At 38.3% G+C, this 23,440-nt stretch overlaps 1 protein-coding gene across 4 annotated transcripts in view; it reads right to left on the bottom strand.

Annotated features, from left to right (window-relative positions):
- GOLIM4 (golgi integral membrane protein 4) overlaps positions 1-23,440 on the bottom strand; it is a 65,324-nt gene that overhangs the window by 23,261 nt on the left and 18,623 nt on the right. For 3 of the 4 annotated variants that reach the window (XM_073359452.1, XM_073359451.1, XM_073359454.1), the window contains exons 3-5: positions 2,137-2,211; positions 1,038-1,087; positions 163-216 (exon numbers count right to left, since the gene is read on the bottom strand). In XM_073359452.1, coding sequence (XP_073215553.1) covers positions 163-216; positions 1,038-1,087; positions 2,137-2,211 — 179 coding nt within the window. The remainder of the gene's footprint in view (positions 1-162; positions 217-1,037; positions 1,088-2,136; positions 2,212-23,440) is intronic. The other variant, XM_073359453.1, reaches the window with a different exon arrangement.

The following is a 23,440-nucleotide window of genomic DNA, read 5'->3' as shown; positions in this document are numbered from 1 at the left end:
CTATTCAATACATGATGCAATCAGTTTATCCTTAAAGTACATTCATGAAAGGAAAATATCTTTTTGAAACAATACACTGACTCTTAGAGATGGGCCAAGAAAAATTAGTATGTTTATATCCCATATTGCTACTCCCCAAAAGAGAATCTCGCTGGTACCTACCTTCAACATTTGGTGTTGTACATTCAGTGTGCTATATCTGCTATTTGAATCTTGCTGAGAAATGAAAATATTAACGTTAATTAGGGACAGCAGAATCTCATATCCTGATGCACTTTCATGTTCCTATTCTTTGTAAAGGATATTATACAGAAGCTGTAAACTAGCAATTATAATTCAGCATGGAGCCTACCTGATCTGGTCTCCCTTTGGTTCTGAAATATATCAGGGATAGCAATTCTGCAATAGGTGCAGTAGTAATGTATTTTTTAATTACACTACTATTCCTCCCGCTCTTTCCTTCCCACTTTAGACCCAAAATAAACAGCAATATGCTTTCACTTATTATCATTACAAAGAGCTCTTTACAGACCTCAAATATATTTCCAATGACAGTCTCAGCTTTCCTCCTGGCAGCTATTGCACAAGCCAAACTTTCTTGGGGATTTTAACTTGCCAATCAAAAAACCACTGGTTACAAGACTCTGGCTCTGTCCAATGAGAAAAGTACAGCAGCAACAGGATTTATGATACCTTCTTATCTCTATTTCTCTCCCTATTCAGTTTTCTCCAGTCAAGATTGGCTGATAGGAGACAGCTATTATAAAAAGAGTACCATTAACTTCAGCTACTATAGTATAAGCGGAGGAGTGTTTTTCCAAAGTAATTCCCTAGAAAGAAACTCCCTCTCTTACTAGAACTCACATCTTTTGGATCTTTCTAACAGGGTGCATTTAACATACGTAACAAAAGTGGAATAAGTCAAGGCTATTTCAATAGGGTTTTATAAGTCTCTTATCTTTTTGAATGGTTTTAATTACATACCCTATCCTTTCCTTTGTAAATAAATAGTGTCTTTTTTTTTTTTTTTTACTTACCCTTCCTTTATTTAGTGTTTCTTGTGCTTCCAATTTATAAACAAGAAAGTCTAGGAAATAATAATAATAAAAAAAAGGAGACTATTAAAGAAATATTTCACTGACAAAAAAGCTTGGGGACCAGAGTCCGTAGGTACTCTGTGTGTGGAATTCCCATTTACAAGAAGGTATTTTGAATACAAAGTAGCTACAAAGTTGGGGAATGTTGCATTTACAGCTTTCCTGAGGAACTATAAAAACTAAGGAAATACTCTGAATTTTATATCTGATTGTCAAAGTATTTGCATATAAAACAGTTTATACCAGTACTGTACAACGTATGCCAAGGCAAGCCTGGGACTACTGGTGGGAAACAAAATGTGTTTCAGAAGTCTTATGTACTAGATTTATTTATTTTCTAACTCTGAAAAAGATGGCCTGCCCTTTACAAAACTAACGATTTATTGTCCACTAGATGGCACCACAAAACCATCTAGGATTTTAGGGCAAGAAAACCCCAAACAGCTTTTAATGCTTTTTAATTTTTTGTATCAAACAAGTTACTTTAACTGAAGGGCCATGAATCGCCTAGCTACCAGGAACTATTTTTAGGAAGAGTACAGGGTGGACTTTCATGACCTCATGCCTTAAAATTTCAACCAAGGAATTTACACCATGAAAAATAAGTTAGAAAAGTTAACAAAAGTATTGTACTCTTAAAACTTTTGCAGAGGGTGTCTTTTTAAAAAGAAAAACATGTATTATTTGCATAATCAAACACAGCATATGTCCAGTACTGTGTTATTCAAGGACATTTAACTAAGATCCAGATTCACAAATCATCTCTATTCAGGACAGGCGTTTTAAGCATGTACTTAGGCCCCAATTCAGAAACTTGTGTGTTTAAAGCTGAGTACTTTATGGCATGCATGAAATGGAGGGTTTGTTTTTGTTTTTAAATATCCAATAAAAGGACTTGTGCACATATTTATATCATAGAAATTCAATATGCTGTGTCTAGCAACCTGTCTATAGCAGTGGACCTACCAGTGAATTACAGGGATCCATAATTTATAAAATTAACATATATAACTGAGAAAAATGAAAAACAAGAGTTTACCTTCTTTTGCTTTCTTATGTTCAAGCCTTTCCTTCTGTAAAGACTTTTCTAATCTTGACCTGTGCTCATAGACAACTGAAAAGAGAAAGATTTGAACATAGTAATTCACTTCACAGATAATAGAAAGGGGAACAATACTTAACAAATAGTATTGGTGCAGAATGCACAAGGACAATCCAAAGTCAGTTACACCAACTGAGAATCTGGTCCTTAAACTTTAGTCCTAGCCATTTAATCTTTTATTTATTACTCAAATTCTGTTTGTGCTATATCTTTTTCTATCTGTGGCAAGCGAGTTATACACTGGATTTGTTTATGGGGACGGTCAATGCTGGTAGGCCAAAAATTAGACCTACCAGTTTTTCTTTATTTCTTTGGTATGCATGTGTGAATTTCCAATCTCTTCGGCCTTGCTTGTGAAAAAGACAACGAAATAAATCCTGCTTAGATTCCTCAAGACCCGAATTCTTGCAGCACTCCACTTGCTCACAAGAATGGAATAGGCAGGTAAAGTAGTAGGGCAGATGAGAAAGGCAGAATAGTGCAGTGGTTGGCGGGTTAGCCTTGAAGTTGGGAAACTTGGGTTCAGTTCTCTGCTCTGCCACAGATGTACTGCATGACCTTGGGAAAGTCACTTAGTTGCTTTGTGTCTCAGTTTCCTATCTGTAAAATTAGGATAATAGTTCTTCCATACCTCAGTAAGGATAACTACATTGAAGACTCAAATACGGGGAGACTCAAATATGGCCACATAAGTACCCCAAAGTGGATTCAGACATAAACAATGTCTGATACAAGTGATCTCTTCTTTCTATCCCAGCCCCCAGCTGAGTGGGACATCTTGTATAAAATCTGATTGTCTTTTGGGTGCCCACTCTCAGCAAATGCATGGTGCTGATGTCTGAATCCACTTTGTTGCAGAATACATGGGCCCTGTCGTCCTTCACGGTAACACTAACTCAGAGAAGCGATCTCTTTTTTTTTTTCACATTATCAGTCCAAGGTGTGAAAATCCCTAATTTAGGAGAGCATCTCAGTTCAGGAAGGGCGTCTAAACTCCATTGATTTCAATGGGACTTAAACCTATGACTAAATTTAAGCATGTCCTTAAGTGCTTTCTTGAATAGAGGTCAAAACTTCAAAACTAAATTGCTTTTCACAGGTTATATTAATTATTGCCCTAGTAGCAATTAAGCACTTTAGTTAAAGATATAATTTCAATCCAAATCTCGTGTGTGTGAATTTTTTTTCAATCCTCAATTGTTACAAGTAATACCTACAGTTACTGTAACTGGAAATGAGATACAATTTTATCTCCATTTTTTCCTGTTTGTTTACTTTGTATATCTAACAGCATTTTGTTTGAGTCAGCTTTGCTTTTTCCTCTGGACAGTCAGTTATTTGTATGGGTCTTGCACAGAGCAACTGGGGTGAGAAAAATATTTAAAATAGGAAAATATGATTTGTAAAACCCACAAAAATTGTTGCATGGTCTCAGATATATGTAGTCGCTGAAATCACTTTTACTTATTTAAATTGAGTGCATTAGGAATGATGCTATCTTTTTATCCTCTGGTTACTTGTTATTGTAAAAAGTGAGGCATACTTGCTTACATAAACAAATACTGTAAGACAATATATAATAAGCAGATACTGCTTTGGGTATCAGCAGCAAAATTTTATTTACCTCAAGTGACAATAAACCAGCATCAAGACAAATCAAATCAATATATGTATTGTTTGGGGCTATAAAATGATTTTAAAAAATTAATCACAAGATTAAAAAAATAGTTGTGATTAATTGCAGTTTTAATCGCACTATTAAACAATAATAGAATAGCATTTATTTAAATATTTTTGCATGTTTTCATCTATACTGATTTCAGTTACAACTCAGAATACAGTGCTGATGATGGGTACTGCTCAATAACGATCCAAAGAAGTGCAGACTGATGCACATTCATTTAAATCATTTGAGTCAGATTCCACCAACAGAAGGTTGATTTTCTTTTTTGGTGGTTCGGGCTCTGTAGTTTCCACATTGGAGTGTTGCTCTTTTAAGACTTCTGACAACATGTTGCACACCTTGTACCTCTCAAGATTTTGAAAGGCATGTCAGATTCTAAAACCTTGGGTTGAGTGCTGTAGCTATCTTTAGAAATCATATATTTGTTACTCCTGGGGAAATTCTGCACCAAAATAATCCAAAATTCTGTGCCAAAAATAAAAAATTCTACATATTTTATTTGTCAAAATAATGCAATATAATCACACCAGTTTCACTTATTTGGTGAAATACTTAATTCTTAATACTTAAATACTTAATTCTTAATACTTAAATACTTCACTTATTTAATTTATTTAAACTACCATACAGAAAAAAAAATCACAATAACTGTTCAGCATTTTCTAAACACATGAAGGTTAAGTTACAAATATTTGGTAACCAATACCCTGTATTCCATTTGTAATCCTGGATTTTCATTTAAATTACATTAATTTTATTTTGGTGTTTTGTAAAGTAGAATGTCACTTTAAATGGCTCAGACTTTCACACATGCAAGTTATACAGCTTTGCTAATAATTGTCCTGCATTTTTTTTTTAAATGGATCAGTAAAATAGATTCTGAGCTATAATCTAACCCCACTGTGCCTCTCTGGCACACACAAAAAAAAAGGGAGAAAGCACATAGCTCTTCCTAGCTGAAAATTCCATTACTGTAATTTATAATACGGCTCCTTTACGCCACTCTAGCAAGGAAAAGGAACCTTAAACAACTCTGACATAATCAAAAAGGCTGACAAAGGAGGTGCTGTCGTCATTATGAATAGGTCGGAATATGAACAAGAGGCTGCTAGGCAGTTCTCCAACACCACATTCTACAAGCCATTACCCTCTGATCCCACTGAGGGTTACCAAAAGAAACTACACCATCTGCTCAAGAAACTCCCTGAAAAAGCACAAGAACAAATCCGGAAAGACACACCCCTAGAACCTCGAGCAGGGGTATTCTATCTGCTACCCAAGATCCATAAACCTGGAAATTCTGGATGCCCCATCATCTCAGGCATTGGCACCCTGACAGCAGGATTATCTGGCTATGTAGACTCCCTCCTCAGGCCCTACACTACCAGCACTCCCAGCTATCTTTGAGACACCATTGACTTCCTGAGGAAACTACAATCCATTGGTGATTTTCCTGAAAACACCATCCTGGCCACTATGGATGTAGAAGCCCTCTACACCAACATTCCACACAAAGATGGACTACAAGCTGTCAGTATCCCCGATAATGTCACGGCAAACCTGGTGGCTGAACTTTGTGATTTTGTCCCCACCCATAACTATTTCACATTTGGGGACAATGTATACGTTCAAATCAGCGGCACTGCTATGGGTACCCGCATGGCCCCACAGTATGCCAACATTTTTATGGCTGACTAGAAAAACGCTCCCTCAGTTCTCGTCCCCTAATGCCCCTACTCTACTTGCGCTACATTGATGACATCTTCATCATCTGGACCCATGGAAAAGAAGCCCTTGAGGAATTCCACCATGATTTCAACAATTTCCATCCCACCATCAACCTCAGCCTGGACCAGTCCACACAAGAGATCCACTTCCTGGACACTACGGTGCTAGTAAGCGATGGTCACATAAACACCACCCTATACTGGAAACCTACTGATGGCTATACTTACCTACATGCCTCCAGCTTTCACCCAGACCACACCACACGATCCATTGTCTACAGCCAAGCTCTACGATACAACCGCATTTGCTCCAACCCCTCAGACAGAGACCAACACCTACAAGATCTCTATCAAGCATTCTTACAACTACAATACCCACCTGCTGAAGTGAAGAAACAGATTGACAGAGCCAGAAGAGTACCCAGAAGTTACCTACCACAGGACAGGCCCAACAAAGAAAATAACAGAACGTCACTAGCCATCACCATCAGCCCCCAACTAAAATCTCTCCAATGCATCATCAAGGATCTACAACCTATTCTGAAGGACGACCCATCACTCTCACAGATCTTGGGAGACAGGCCAGTCCTTGCTTACAGATAGCCCCCCAACCTGAAGCAAATACTCACCAGCAACCACACACCACACAACAAAAACGCTAACCCAGGAACCTATCCTTGCAACAAAGCCCGTTGGCTACTGTGTCCACATATCTATTCAGGGGACACCATCATAGGGCCTAATCACATCAGCCACACTATCAGAGGCTCGTTCACCTGCGCATCTACCAATGTGACATATACCATCATGTGCCAGCAATGCCCCTCTGCCATGTATATTGGCCAAACCCGACAGTCTCTACGTAAAAGAATAAATGGACACAAATCAGACGTCAAGAATTATAACATTCAAAAACCAGTCGGAGAACACTTCAATCTCTCTGGTCACTCAATTACGGACCTAAAAGTGGCAATACTTCAACAAAAAACCTTCAGAAACAGACTCCAAGGAGAGATTGCTGAATTGGAATTAATTTGCAAACTGGATACAATTATCTTAGGCTCGAATAAAGACTGGAAGTGGATGGGTCATTACACAAAGTAAAACTATTTCCCCTTGTTTATTTCCCCTCCTACTGTTCTTGTAAAGAGCTGGAAATGGCCCACCTTGATTATCACTACAAAAGGTCGTCCCCCGCCCCCCCCCCCCCCGCCCGGCTCTCCTGCTGGTAATAGCTCACCTTTCCTGGTCACTCATTACAGTCTGTATGGTAACACCCATTGCTTCATGTTCTCTGTGTATATACAAAAAGAAAAGGAGTACTTGTGGCACCTTAGAGACTAACCAATTTATTTGAGCATAAGCTTTCGTGAACTACAGCTCACTTCACAAGTACTCCTTTTCTTTTTGCGAATACAGACTGTTCACGGCTGTTACTCTGAAATCTGTGTATATAAAATCTCCCCACTATATTTTCCACTGTATGCATCTGATGAAGTGAGCTGTAGCTCACGAAAGCTTATGCTCTAATAAATTTGTTAGTCTTTAAGGTGCCACAAGTATTCCTTTTCTTTTTACGGATACAGACTAACAGGGCTGCTACTCTGAAACCTTAATTGACTAAGAATGGGAACAATTAACTATCAATGGGAACATTAGCAGCCTGCCTGCTTAGTTGTTACATTTTGCTCTGCCAAAGGGACAGAGCCTACTTCATTCAGCCCTACACCTCCAAACCTGGGATGCAGCAAGTACAACTGCAAGTGAGAGGGACAGAATGAGTCTCCTTCGCTTGTTTGCACGCAGGCAAGCACCCTGCCCCACACCCATGTCTCTTCACAGATGCACGCACGCCCAGCCTCCCCCCATCGTAATCTGCTGTCTGCTGCCAGCTGCTCCCAGGAGATGCACCCAGGCTGCTGGAGAAGGGGTTTGTGTTTCCCACAGATTTCTTGCTCCCTTATTTTTCTGAGGGGAATCCAAGAAATCTACGATAGGTATGAGGGGCGCAGAAATCCCACAGGAGTAATTGGTACCTTCTTTGCATCTTGTCAAATCTGCAGTGAAAGTGTTCTTAAATCAAACAAAATGTGTTGGGTCATCATCCAAGACTGCTATAACATGAAATATAAGATGGAATACAGGTAAAACCCTGGAGCGGGAGACATACAATTCTTCCTTAAGGAGTTCAGTCACAAATTTAATTAACACATTATTTTTAATGAGTGACATCAGCATGAAAGCATGTCCTCTGGAATGGTGGTCAAAGCATGAAGGGGCATATGAATGTTTAGCATATCTGGCATGTAAACACCTTGCAACCACAGCTACAAGGGTGCCATGCGAATGCCTGTTCTCACTTTCAGGTGACATTGTAAATAAGAAGCAGGCAGCAGTATCTCCCGTAAATGTAAACAAACTTGTTTGTCTTAGCGATTGGCTGAACAAGAAGTAGGACTGAGTGAACCTGGAGGCTCTAATGTTTTACATTGTTTTGTTTTTGAGTGCAGTTATGTAAAAAAATAAAGTCTACATTTGTAAGTTGCACTTTCACAATAAAGAGATCTCACTACAGTACTTGTATGAGGTGAACTGAAAAATATTTTGTTTTGTTTTTTACAGTGCAAATATTTATAAGCAAAAATATAAAGTGATCACTATACTTGATATTCTGTGTTGTAACTGAAATCAGTATATTTGAAAATGTAGAAACACATTCAAAAATATTTATAATACATTTAAACTGGTATTCTATTATTATTTAACAGTGCAATTAAAACAGTGATTAATCACAACTGATTTTTTTAATCTAGTTAATTTATTTTGCATTAATCAATTGAATTTACTGCATTGCTCACTGTTACAATCATTCGAATAACTGTCCTGGAATTGCATCCAACTAGATGGCAATTTATGCACGTTTCCCTACACTACTTAAAGAAACTGGCAGCCTGGAAAAATAACTGTTGCCCTCTGAGGTTTATCTGAATTCATCTGCAGTCAGCCATGTGTGCGCATGATCTGACAGATATGGAGAAATGGTTAACCACAATATTACTGAATTCCAAAAGATTCAACAATAAAAATTGGTTGGATTCAGGCTGGAGGTGATGTCAGGATATTATTGCTAATCTATATATTCAGATTAGTTATCTAAAATATCACTGTCGTTTTCAGACTCCATTTCACTGGTGGTATCATCAAGGCCAGTAAAAAAGATGATAATTTTCTTTAAGAGAAATGAAATAACCAGTGTTCAGTTTTTTATTCTCTGAAACATTCTTTTTATTCTAATAACTGATCAATATTTTCCTTACTTCTCCGTTTAACTCAACCAGATATGTCCCAGTATATTATAACGCTATTTACTTTTGACCTTGTAATTTCAAATCAACACACCTTTTGGTCTAGGCAAAAACATCTGGCATTGTTTGTGTTGTGGATTTCTTATTCTGTGCTATATCATCTAGTTCTTTGGTTAAATCTGAGCTAAGAATGAATTCTCAATCTTAACTGATGTTGAAGAAATAACTCTTCGGAGTGTTCTGGAGGATAGTTTGTGATACACACCTGAATGAAAAAAGTTTGCTATATGTTGTTACAGGGGTCTTCCCTCATTTTTCTCCAATACCCCTGTAAGTGTTTGCAGTAAGCATTTTGCCAGCCAGTTTGACATTGAGTAATAAGCAGCTGATGCAGAGTGTGCGACTGTATTTCCCTAGGAAAACCTAATATTGCTTTGAAACCAACTGAGGTCCATAATCTCTTCAAGCATAAACATATGTGGCAAACATCCTGCAAAAGCCTCAACAGTCTGAGTAGCAAAAGCATGTGTCACGTGTCATTTTTGGACTTCTGGAATAATCACTGGCTACCTCTAAATCACTTATTCTTCTTTGCAAAGCCACTATGCTGTCTTTGCCAAGGCTTCATAGCATGCTTCCATAGATTACAATGTGATTTGTGGTATGCTTCAGTGAATGCTACAGAATTCACACCAACTAATTTCTCTTTCAGTATCTTAGTCCAAGTCTGGTCACCAAAAACTACGAATCAAACTTTTCCTATTCATTATGTTTTGGTGTTCTTGTAATTCAGCCAGCATGCCAGCATGTATGCTTTGTGATATTACTGCCCTCATACTCTACAGTAAACGCTTACGGTCTACTGACAACCCATTTTCCTACAAGTAAAAATAAAAAGTTCCACATCCATTTATTGGATTTGTGCAGCCAGAAACAGAATATTGCATTGCTCTGACACAAACAAGATTCTTCTTAGTCAATAGAAGACTTCTCTTTTTCAGTTATGGGATATCTTGTGCGAAAGAGATTCTATATACTCTAGATTCAAGTCTTTTCATAGTGTGCACCACATCTTTCCAAAGGTGATCACAAGGACCCTCTCCTCTTGCATTTGTGATTGCATGACATCCCTATGGCTACTAAAGCAACTGATTAGATGGAAATGTTACATCAGGGAAGTATTATGAGTGTATATTTAGCTACCTTGGTGCAATAAGGCAGTTTGAAACAAGGAGTAGAATCAGTACTATGTGACCAGTCAGCTTTGCATTGCAGGTCACAGTTTAAGAGCCTTTGCTATGTAATAATTCTACTTCCAATTGTATTTAGACAAGTGAGATAATACATCTTATGTATCTATACATCATGATGATATGCTCAATGCCTTGGGTACAGACAGTACACTTGTAAGGGAAAATTGCTCCATCATCAGAAATAATTAACCCTTTTAGAAGCTCAAGACTAGAGCTGTGCAAAATGTTTACAATTAAATCAAATCTGTGAAGCCAAATCCAGAGCAAGTTCACTGAAAGATTCTAGACAGTTTTTGAACCTTGTCCCAGGTTTGCTCAAACTAGGTCAGTTTTGATTTCACATCACAATTAGATTGGGAAAAAAATAGCAATTTTGAGGGGCTCTCCTCTTTTGAGTTTCAGGTATGAACAAATCCCAAACTCAAACATAATCTCATGATGAAAACCCAGATATATCTGAAATAGAAGGAAAATGTTCACACAAATCCCCTGTGAAGTAAAAGTGCAGTTTTACACAGCTGTGCTTAAGACAAACTGACCACACTGTGCTGAAAGACTTCTTGTTCCCTTTCCAAACCGTAACTTGCAAGGGTCCTTGCAACTTATGAAACGAATAACTGAAAATTGTGAATTTCCATAAAAATAGAAAATGCATTTTACCGAAGAGTGAAGTAGGTATCAAATGGCATAGTGAACCATGAACAAGAAATATCATGTAAAGATTTGCATTTTGGCAGTTCTAAAAGAGGGCTTTACAGCCTTAAAAACTGTTCTTAATTCCTCTAACATGCATTCTGCAGACTTGTTGGCTAGTGATTTATATAGAAGTGTTTACATTTTTGCTTAGAAGCAGGGTTGCTAATCAATCCTTGTCACCTACCTCTACTTTGCTATTTATCCCCTAAGTCAAGGGCATCAGTGAAGATGAACTAATGTATCAAGAGCCACTGCAACAAAAACAATTGTAGAATGAATATTCACAAAGTCACCACGAACTAAGTTTCAGCAGAGAAAAAAAATGGAAGAACTGTAGTAATGGTTTCATCTTGGCACTAAAGACTTTGAATGTAGAATTACATTGCAAAAGGAACAGTGCTTGTAGCATAGCAACTCATGAGAAAAATTAAAATCCATAATGCTTTTCTCCTTCCATGCTATCAGGAGTGGAAGTAGGCTTTTCAGCAGTCAGAGGCTAAGCCATAAACACATGATTCCACAGAAATATTTTTCACTTCACTTCTTCTTCTACTTTGCCTGCTATTGTAACTTCCTCAGCAAACTTTGATTTAAAGGGTGAAAAACAACGAGGTGGGCAGAAAGAAAGGAGATAAAGAACTCAGTGGTTTGGCTCTTAGACTACACTATTTTATACCTTCAATGCTCCTTTGAAAAAACAATTTAGTTGAGGAAAAAATATGCATGGGGAAAAAACTGACTTTTTACAGGAAAAATGTTCAGTTTTGATAGTAATTAAATAAGATACTGAACTTTTAGATCCAAATACTCAGTTGACATAAATTGGTATCTCCTTCTATACCCAGCACTATATTCTAATCTTGCTGGCCCCAAGGCTGTAAATCCAGCCTTGTCTGAGAAGCTTTTGAATCTGGACCTTCTAGAGAAAGGAGGAGATTACCTAGAGACTAAGCTAATGGTACTCCACTTCTTATGCCATGTTTAAACACGTGATCAGTCTCTCCTCTGAATCAGGACTGGCATTTCAATAATTGTTTTGGATTCTGATTATGTACAATCTACAAATTACTTATATTCTGTAGTCTTGTCAGAAGATGCTACCCAAAGCCCTGAAAGTCTAAAGCTATACTAGCAGTAAATATAAAGGGACAGAGGTTTCATTAATAGTCCTCATTTGTGACTGAGGCAGAAGTGTAAATAGTATCTGGACTCAACAAGTTTGAAAAACACTAGTCCACACTGCATGCCCTTCTCGACACCTCATTTCCCTTTGGAACATTAAAATATGTTTTTTACATTCACCAATAAAGATTCACACAATTTCTTGGGAGGGGGTTGAAATATAGAAATCAAGGATAATTAGAATGTTTGTTTGCCTTAATTAAGAAACGTTTATTATGTTAATATGGACAAAATGAAGAAGTTGCTCGAAGGAGATTCACAGTCAAAACTGTTGGTAATAAATCAGCAACAGCAAGTGCAGAGATGAGGTAATGTTTTGAGTGTCTCAGATGAGCAGATGTTTCAGAAGCACAAAATGTAACTGCGAAGAGCAGGGAAAGAAGAGTTAAGAAGATTTGTTTTCTCCCAGTTTATTGACTGTAACAGATTTTTTTCCAGGGAAAAATAAATCCATGGCTTTCTAAGTTCTCCAATTAAGAAAGAAATTGTAAAATGTGTAACTACATTTTCCATACTGTTCTTTTCAGAATTTGGCACAACCGAAGATTAAGCCTTTCAAATTTCTATGGTTGCTTTCCTCTTACTTTCCAAACCTCGGCCTCACCTTAGCACACTAGAGATCTTATTGATCTTAAGTGGCCCCTATTACCATAGTATCTGAGAACCTCACAATCTTTAGATATTTATCCTCACAACACCCCTGTGAAGTAGCTAAGTGCTGTCATTCCTATTTTAACAGATGAAGAATTGAGACCCAGAGAGATTGACTGCTTTGAGATCAACTCAGGAAGTGTGTGCCAGAGCAGGGAATTGAACCCAAAGTTCCTTAGGACAGCTGATCGGGAATGTTACAACAAAACAGTTTCAGTGTAAGCTGCTGCTTTGTCAAACCTGAAATGTTTCACAGAAGCATTGGTGGTTGGATCAACTTTTGTCAAATCACAGGCAGGTTCGGATGAAAGTCAGGAAAACTGCCTCATGAAAAGGCGTGAAATAACTTACTCCTCCCCTTGAGCAAGTGGGAAACAGAGGAGAAATGGTGACTGAGTCACAATTTGTTGTCTAGTCTGGTTTGCTTCTGGGGTAGAAGGCATATAGCTACACCCTTACTCAGGGCAGTATGTAAAGTTATAAGCTAGCTCTTAGAGTGTGTAGAGGGTCTAACCCGGTCTTGGCCCAGTGTTAACTTTTAGTAACTACATTCTGTGTTACTTTAATTGGCTACACTATTCTTTCTCCCTTATCCATCTTTGCTGGTGTCACTAATGGCTGCTGTATTGTACATCTAACTCAAGTGCCTGCACATAGATGGAGTTGGTATATGCATAGCTGTTAATTCTATAAAATTACCTGCATGCTTGAAAAAAGGCACCTCGGGAATCCACAGATGACTGTACAGAAGCAAGCAGTATAGCCTCAAAGAAAAAAGCCCAAAGCAGAACCAATATGGTCACAGAATCATAGGACTGAAAGGGACCTCGAGAGATCATCTTGTCCAGTTCCCTGCACTCATGGCAGGACTAAGTATTATCTAGACCATTCCTGACAGGTGTTTGTCTAATCTGCTCTTAAAAATCTCCTCTCTATGCCATTATCTAAATCGTTGATGAAGATATTGAACAGAACCAGACCCAGAACTGATCCCTGTGAGACCCCACTCATTATGCCCTTCCAGCGTGACTGTAAACCACTGATTACTCTCTGGGAATGGTTTTCCAACCAGTTATGCACCCACCTTATGGTAGCTCCATCTAGGTTGCATTTCCCTAGTTGTTTATGAGAAGGTCATGTGAGAGGGTATCAACACCTTTACGAATTTCAAGATATACCATGTCTACCGCTTCCCCCCATCCACAAGGCTTGTTACCCTGTCAAAGAAAGCTATAAGGTTGGTTTGACATGATTTGTTCTTGACAAATCCATGCTGACTGTCACTTATCTTATTATCTTCTAGATTTTTGCACATTGATTGCTTAATTATTTGCTCCATTATCTTTCTGGGTACAGAAGTTAAGCTGACTGGTCTGTAATTTCCTGGGTTGTTCTTATATCCCTTTTTATAGATGGGCACTATATTTGCCCTCTTCCAGTCCTCTGGAATCTCTCCCATCTTTCATGACTTTTCAAAGATAATTGCTAATGGCTCAGATATCTCCTCAGTCAGCAACTTGAATATTCTAGGATATCTCCTCAGTCAGCAACTTGAATATCAGGCCCTGGTGACTTGAAGACATCTAACTTGTCTAAGTAATTTTTAACTTGTTCTTTTCCTATTTTAGTCTCTGATCCTACCTCATTTTCACTGGCATTCACTATGTTAAACGTTCAATCACCACCAACCTTCTTGGTGAAAACAGAAACAAAGAGGTCATTAAGTACCTCTGCCATTTCCGCATTTTCTGTTATTATTTCACAGCTCCCCTCCATTGAGTAATGGGCTTACCCTGTCCTTGGTCTTCCTCTTACTTCTAATGTATTTGTAGAATGTTTTCTTGTTACCCTTTTGGTCTCTAGGTAGTTTGATCTCTTTTTGGCCTTGGCCTTTCTAATTTTGTCCCTACATACTTGTGTTATTTATATTCATCCTTCGTCATTTGACCTAGTTTTCACTTTTCGTAGAACTCTCTCTTGATTTTTAGATTACTGAAGATCTCCTGGCAAAGCCAGGGGGGGTCTCTTGCCATACTTCCTATATTTTCCTACGCAGTGAGATAGTTTGCTGTTGTGCCCTTAATAATGTGTCTGAAAAACTTCCAACTGTCTTCAGTTGTTTTTTCCCTTAGACTTGCTTCCTATGGGATCTTACCTACCAACTCCCTGTGTTTGCTAAAGTCTGTCTTCTTGAAATCCATGGTCTTTATTTTGCTGCTCTCCCTCCTACCATTCTTTAGAATCATGAACTCTACCATTTCATGATCACTTTCACCCACAAGGGCCTTCCACCGTCAAATTCTCAACCAATTCTTTCCTATTTGTCAAAATCAAATCTCCACTAGTAGCTTTCTCCACCTTCTGAAATAAAAAATTGTCTCCTAATGCATTCCAAAAACTTGTTGGATAATCTGTGCCCTGCTGTGTTATTTTCCCAACAGATGTCCGAGTAGTTGAAGTCCCCCATTGCCACTAAATCCTGTACTTTGGATGATTTTGTTAGTTGTTTAAAGAAAGCCTCATCCACCTCTTCTTCCTGATTAGGTGGTCTGTAGTAGACCCCTACCATGACATCACCCTTGTTTTTTACCTCTTTTATCCTTACCCAGAGACTTTCAACAAGTCTGTCTCCTATTTCCATCTCTACCTCAGTCCAAGTGTATACGTTTTTAATATATAAGGCAACAACACCTTCCCTTTTTCCCTGCCTGTCCTTCCTGAGCAAGCTGTACCCTTCCATACTAATATCCCACCAAGTCTCTGTGATGCCAACTATATGACATAGTTGTGTTTATTTACTAGCATTTTGACTGTCATGGACAGTCAAAATGTTTTGTCAATGCAATGGCGGAGGAGGGGGTAGAACGGGAGGCATTCAATACTCCTTGAATTCATCTCAGACGAAAATATTCTATTTAAAATTTGCCTTGACAAAAAAAAAAGCGGGGGGGGGGGAAGGGACCACACACCATTCTAGCTAAACAACAAGTTCTCAAAAAACTGCTCTGCTGCAATCCCCCTGACATAATATTAATTATAACAGAGGAGGAAAGTGATCTGATGAAAGAAAGCTTACTTGGCATTCATGGACTAGTTCACTCATCTTTGGTGTGTACTCATGAAAACGTAATCCAATTTTTCAATTAAAGACATTCTTGTAGTTTAAAAAGCCAGTGGTTTCAATATTACATTATCAATTCTTTTACAACTACAATACTGTACCTCACTTTCTTGGTATGCCAGAAAGATGATCTGAGAGATGTAAAGTTTGGAACACCCTAACACACTGCTTTACGCATTGAAAAAGTAACTTTCCATCTTGGCTGAAAAATATTAAAATCATACAGAATACTAATCAATTATCCTACTGAATATCATGGCTACTGTGCTACATAACTTTCCAAACGTTCTCTGTGCCTGCAGAAAAAATCTTCTTTGGTCTGAAAGTAGCAGGCAGTAGTAATCTTGGCAATACTCAGTATTTATTCTCGCACAAACTGTCAGAGTTGGACTGAATCAGCAGTATGAGGTAAGCCACACTGGCACTTCTCTGGTAACCCTATCGGTTTCTAACCCTATTGATTGGAAAGAGAGCCATCCACATGTAAATCAATGCAGTGCTCTCTTATTTCTTAATTCTGAAGACAGAAAGAAACAATTGTTCTAAGAGACATGAAGAGATCCATTCATACCAATGTGGGATTGACTTTGAAGCTTAATGGTAACTCTTCAGACCACAAATCACAAAGCCTTATGCTGGGGTGGCCAACCTGAGCCTTAAAAGGAGCCAGAATTTACCAATGTACATTGCCAAAGAGCCACAGTAATAAGTCAGCAGCCCTCCATCAGCTCCCACCCCCCCGTTCCCAGCACCTCCCACCCACTGGCAGCCCCGCTGATCAGCACCTCCCGATTAGCAAATTTGGCTATTTTGTGGCGTGCAGGAGGCTCGGGGTGGGGGTGGGGGGGAGCAGGGGGAGGAGTGAGGGCATGGCAGGCTCACAGGAGGGGGCAGGAAGGGGTGGAGTGGTGGCAGGGCCTGTAACAGAGCCAGGGGTTGAGCAGTGAGCACCCCCCAGCACACTGGAAAGTTGGCACCTGTAGCTACAGCCCTGGAGTCGGTGCCTAGACAAGGAGCCGCGTATTAACTTCTGAAGAGCCGCATGTGGCTTCGGAGCCACGGGCTGGCCACCCCTGCCTTATGCATTTGCTTACTATTATGTTGTTGTTTTTCATGTATTGTGAATATTCATTGTGAATTTGATGGGACTGCTCTCTATGCGTCTTTCCAGTCCTGGTGGCTCAAATAGCATGATCCACTATTTTACTGCTGACCGTCTTAGCAGAAACATTCAGCTATCCACGTTCAGAGATTGTGAGTGGATCCTGGGAAAGAATCATCACTCTCCCCTGCAATCCAGCTCCTTGTGGTCAGACTGTGCACCACAACTGCATAGTTCAGAGTTACAACTACATTTGAAATGTATGTGAAAAGCAGATTTTGTAAAAAGCAGTAGTATTTCAAGTCACTGAAAGTAGGAAAATTTTACTTCGTTATCTAGAGTGCAGGAAGTGACATTAGAGAAGTGCTACAGAGAAAGAAGAATGCTGAAAAACATTGAAGTTTTTTCATTTTATAGTCAACACTTATTTTCTTCATAAAGGACAAACTTTTTGTGTAAAAATATGCATTTTTACAGCTTATGCATGGAAAGATTTGGTGCAGAGGCAGACTATTATTTTGTTAATTTAAAACTAGAATTGCCTGCAGTGTTGTAATTACATTTTCTAAAAAAAAAAAAAAAAAACCCAGAGTAATTCTTTAGAACCTCATTTACATTCTATAACAATCAGATTTGCTTATATAAGAGAAACAGATTTGTCCCAATACAGACTTATATTTTCAGATAATTGCTCATCTGTTAAATAAATTACAACCAGTTATCACAAAAGAAGAACACAAAGCTTTTCAAGACAAGCAAAATGACTTGCTGGCAGCAGCGCTTCCCAAAAAGTAAACACTGCTTTGACTTTTGATGTCCTGTACAATAAGAGAGCCCTTTGTCACAAATGTTGTATATGGTTTTAATTTTCTTTAAAGGAGACTCACTATTTATATCTATCTTATAAAATCAAGTGTTCGTGATGTATTTGTCATAGAGTTATTGTTGACAGTAGATGCATAAAAAGAAAGCAAGACATACATCACTTGCCCGTGTGCCATAAAAGTCCTTCACAAATCAGTCTCTTGATACCTACTTGTCCCTGGAACCAGAAAGGGACATATCACACAATTATTTTTCTTCAAACATTCGAACAAGAAAGTAACACTAGAGAACATGAGACCTTCTATCATATTTTTGGTTTTTGCTATATATAACTGTTAACACCCAAATACCACAGTGACTCATATAAATTAGATAGGATAGAGACATACTACAACCAACTTTACTTATAAAAGGTCCCCTCTACAAGGTTGTATAACTTTTTTTTTTATTGCAGATTCTTCCTGCTTCCATGCAAAATTCCCTTCCTTCATATATATTTTTGACAAAGCTTTGTATGGGGGAAGCACTCCAATACATGAATGTCAGTACAAAAACCTCATATTAATAGTTTGAAGTCTGTGTTCTGTATCCCCCTCTGTGTTGGATCCAGAGGATAAGCATTTGTTACAGTCCCCAGCCGGCTCTTTAGCTCACTTTCTCTTTCAGTTCTACAATTTCCCTGTTCAATCCCTGGTATGTTGGCCAAGATAGTGGTAGTTACAGAAACACTTTGTGAAATTTATCCCATCCACATCTAGGAGTATTCCATAGTCTAATTTTGTAGAGCTCGGTAATAGATAAAGATATTGGAGCTAATCATGAAAGAACTTCATAAGGTTCAGAGTTTGGGTGTAGGTCAGATAAGCCTTTGACGACTGAGATGCTTAATGGACCCTTGGCTTTGCATATCATAGTATTTTAGCACTTCCACTTCTGGTTCCACCAAAAAAACAACAACCCACAAAACATTAAAAAACCTGCCAAAGGTTGCACATTCTAAAGCTTGGTTTGAGTCCAGTTCTAGAAATGGGAGAAGATTGGGGCTTTCAGAAATAACCTTTTTTACTATTTATTTATTCTTAACTGGTAGGCTTATCCCAGAAACACATCCCCCTATTGCTAAGAAATAGCTGTGGTCTCTAATCAAATGCCTTACAGAAGTCCAAGCATATGACATCAATACTATTACAGTTATCAACCATATTTATAATCTCATCAAAAAAGATATCAAGTTAGTTTGAAAGCATCTAGTTTCCATAAACCCACATTAATTGGCATTAATTATATTATCCTCCTTTAATTCTTTATTGAGTCCCATATCAGCTGCTACATTATCTTACCCAAGATTGATGTCAGACTAACAGGCCTATATTACCCATATCATCCCATTTACCCTTTTGAAATATTGCTATAATATTAGCTTTCTTCCTGTCTTCTGGAGCCTTCCCAGAGTTCCAGAACGTATTGAAAACTACCATTAATGGTCCAGTGAGCACCTCAGCCACCTCTTTAAAAACTCTTGGATATAAGTTATCCAGACCTGCTGATTAAAAAATGCCTAGCATTAGTAGCCACTGTTGAATATCCTCCTGAAATACCAGTGGAATGGAATGCTATCATACAATATGACATCATCTATTTTTTCCCAAATACTGAACAGAAATATTTACTGATCACTTGTGGCTTTTCTGCATTATTATTGATAATTCTACCATTTCCATCCAGTAATGGACCAGTTCCATTGTTAGGATTCTTTTTGTTCCTAATATAATTAAAATGCCTTCTTATTGTCCATAACATTGCTGGCCAGAGATTTCTCCTTGTGGCCCTTTGCTTCCCTTATCAATTTTCAACAATTCCTAGCTTCTAATTTATATTCATTGCTATCAAATTCCCCTTTCTTCCATTTATTTTTATTTATATATATTTATAAAAAGGAAGAAAGGGGAATTTGATAGTACACATACACACACTTTTTATAGTTGCCTTCACTTCCGCTCTAAACTAGGTTGTTTAACCAATACAGCCTTCTTTGATAGTAGCTTTTGGGACATCTAGTAAAGTGTTCTTAAACAATTCCCAATTATCTTTCACTTTTTCTGATTAAATTCTTTCTTAGAGCTGACCGGGCTCATAATTATTTTCAGCTTTGTGAAATTAGCCCTTTTAAAGTACCAAGTACATATTAATGATCTGGACTTTATTCTGTTTGTACATTATAGATGTGATCAAATCATGATCACTTGTACCTAACCTACCATTAATTTTAATTCTGTGATCCATTCTTCTTTACTGGCAAGATGAAGTTTAATATAGAATTCCCCTGGCTTATATGTAACATTTTTTGAGTTAGGAAATTATCAGCCATAATATTTAGAAATTCCATGGATGTTTTAGCACTGGCAGCATGAGACCTTCAGCATATGTCACGTAATTTGCAGTCCCATGATCACATAGCTTTTGTTTTTATTCTAAATGTTACAGACAGATGCATAAGCAGGCGGTCATCTGTTCCATTGTGTGATTTGGTGGTCTATAGTAGATACAACTAAAACCTGCTTATGCTTTACCTATTAGGTCACTGATCCATATGCACTGAAAATCATTTTCTTTTGAGTTATCTATGACTTAGAGTGCCATTTTAGTGCCACTTTTGCCCCCTTGAGCCTTCCTAAATAGTTTATAACCATTGATTTTAACATTCTGGGAGGCTTTGTTTTGGGACTGCCTATGTGTTAGCCCTTTGCTAACCCATTTATAAATGTCAGTCATTCTTAAGGAGTGTGAATTAGTACAATATGAACTGCTAAACTGAGATTTAGTGCTACTGAAAACTAAAAAGCCTCCTTGTTCTAGAAAGCTTAAAAAAACTAATTAACTTGGCTATTTCAGTATGCACGTAGTAGCCAATACATCACATTGAGCTGGTAAGGCCTACAGACGTTACCGCAAACAGATTATCAAATTTTACCTCGATCGCACGATGAAGTGAGAGAGCCAGATGACATACTGCAAGTTTGGTTAGTAGTAAATTATTAAGGAAACATTTGCTTTGAACTAACAGAAAACACAAAACACAACTGGATGCAATAATTAAACCTGCTGGAGGCACAAGTCACTAAAAATAAAAACTAAGTAAAAAGAACCACACTCACATAAGAACATGGAAAGCCTAATCATCTTGTATATGCTATGCATTCATTGTACATAGTTATAGCTCTTGTCAAAAAACAAAACGGTTACAGCGATAAGAGAAATCATAAAAGCTTGAGGGCTCTGCAGAAGCTGGAGGCAACAAAATACACATACCGGTACATCCAAAATGGGCTATTACTGCATGAGCGTCACCTTCCTGTGACACAGCCCTGCATATCATCAGTATTGAAAGATGGGCAGTGCCAAACGCTACTTTAAAAGCAGTGTTTCCAACTGAAAACTGCAGTAAAAGACAGGAGGAAAATATCATCCCCTGAGTGGAAGCCTTAGGGGAATGACCCCTTTTCAGTACCTTACAAGGAGGTAGGTTGCACTCAGGTTTTCCCCTTCCCCCATATCTGCAAACCTTTATTCAAGAATCATTCCATTGAAATCAATGGGAGCACTCTTGTGAATCCGGCTTTGAAGATATAGTATTACTGTCTCTAATGAGTTGGCTCAAAAAGGGGAGTTTTCCACAAAAACAAATATGAACAAAACGAAACATTTGCTTTTACATTTTTCAGTTTTTCGACAAAACAGAAAAAGGGCAGAAAAAGGGAGTGGAGGGAATCCCTCAAATCCCATCTTTTCAGTTTTTCATCAAAACCAGAAAATTTCAAATAATGAACATTTTCATTTCAGCCAAAACACCATCTTTCCCTGCAAAAAACAGCCAGCTCTAGTTTTTCTTCTAACTCTAGTTTACTGTTTAGTTTTCTATGCTCTCCAATCTGTATTTTAGTGGATGCCCAATGATCCTGCAGCCCCTTGCTGGATGGGCAGTGGAAATATCTGCAAGGCTCTAGGGTTGGATTGGGACACTGTCAGGCATACCATCCTGAGCCTGGCTAAGCGTACACCATCAAAATGTTCCCTGAGTGGAGCCTGTATTTAGCTACATCATTTTTCATCTTCAGCCTCCAAAACAGTCCAGGCTAAAACATACTTCTCTAAGGAGACAAAAAATATCTTGCAAGGAACCCACACGGTCATAGAACAGGAGGAGTAGGCACATCCACTTACGACTCTTTCAGCTGTGAGAAGTGGGATCTTTAAATACCAAGGGTGAAGGCAGAAAGGTTGAACAGACAAACTATGGACATATTATTTTTCCAAGGTACAAAATATACATTCAATAAAGAAGTTTGGCCTTTTACCCCAACAGAGCTTCAGAAGGCTGATTATTCTGATGAACATTATTTTAAAATTAATACTCTAGGTACAATTACTGCATTCCTTGAAAAATGGAACAGATGGTAACAAGGTGCTTATTTTAAGAACAGGGCATTATTGTTCCACATAATAGTGAATCTACTCAATAACATCCTTGATGAGGCACAGCAGCATCTGTCTGATTTTGTAGGGGGCTGGGGGTGGCTGGCGGGCTAAGACTTGCAAAAACTGGCCATGAATCTACATGTCAGACCCTTTCAAATACATTTCTGTATTTGACTGCATATAATCCAAGGCGTATCTCCTTTATTATTTAGGTACAAATATATGTATGTGACCTGGCTTCCCCTATAAAGAGCCTAATTTTTTACTTTCACTAGTTTTATGCATGGTATATCCAGTCATTTCAACAGCATTAATCAGGATTTACACTGGTATAAGTGGGAACAGAATCAGGCCTATGTATGCATATGTTCAGTAAGAAAAACCCTCCCCAGAAACAGTTCCTTTTCCTCGGGATCAAGCATATTATGGATAAGATTTTTCAATATGACTCATGTTTGGTTGCCTGAATTTTTGGGTACCCTACATGATACACTTCAATGGGGTCTGATTATGGCAGGATGGGTGCTCGGCCCCGTCTGAAAATTAGGCCCAGTGAGACAGCCTAAATTGAGCATCCAAAAATCATTGATCACTTTTGAAAATCTTAGCCACAGCTTATGTAGTTCTTCCATGCAGAGTGCTCAGCAGCTTATGCCCACTGTTAGCAACCCCTGTGGCCAACGCAAGCACTGTAATCAGTTCCAGAGAGAAATACACACAACCCTTCAGAACAGGGCTTAATTTCCCCTCTGTAAAAGATACACTAGCCGTAGCAGGAAAGTCATCAGCGTTCCAGAAACTACTAGCCTTGCACTATCAGTTCTCATATGCCAGACCATTTCATAACTACAAACATACAGATACAATAGGCTGCCAATCGTACTATGTTGCATCAAGGACAGATCTCTGTGTCGGGCTACAAAAACACAGGCCTCTTACTCAGTAAGGTAAAGAACTACCACAAAGTAAACACTGTAAAGCAGCAACACAAAGTAAACAAAGCTGCATGTGGCTGAGAGGACCCTTCCCAGTCTATACCATATGATTCCCAATGCACTGACCGTGGTTATACTTTCAAGGCTCGCCCCCACCCCAGTTTGTAACTTTAGATATATTTAAAGGCAATCAACTCTCCAATCAAAAAGAGTCTGAGCATTTCAGGAAGGGACAGACAGAGGGGGAAGGAATAGGCAGTTGCTGAATTCTGAGAAATAAATTT

The sequence above is a fragment of the Lepidochelys kempii genome, chromosome 9, assembly GCF_965140265.1.
Source record: "Lepidochelys kempii isolate rLepKem1 chromosome 9, rLepKem1.hap2, whole genome shotgun sequence".
Taxonomy (NCBI): domain Eukaryota; kingdom Metazoa; phylum Chordata; order Testudines; family Cheloniidae; genus Lepidochelys; species Lepidochelys kempii.
The sequence above is the reverse complement of the archived record's forward strand: the minus strand, read 5'-3'. Positions and strand labels throughout refer to the sequence as shown.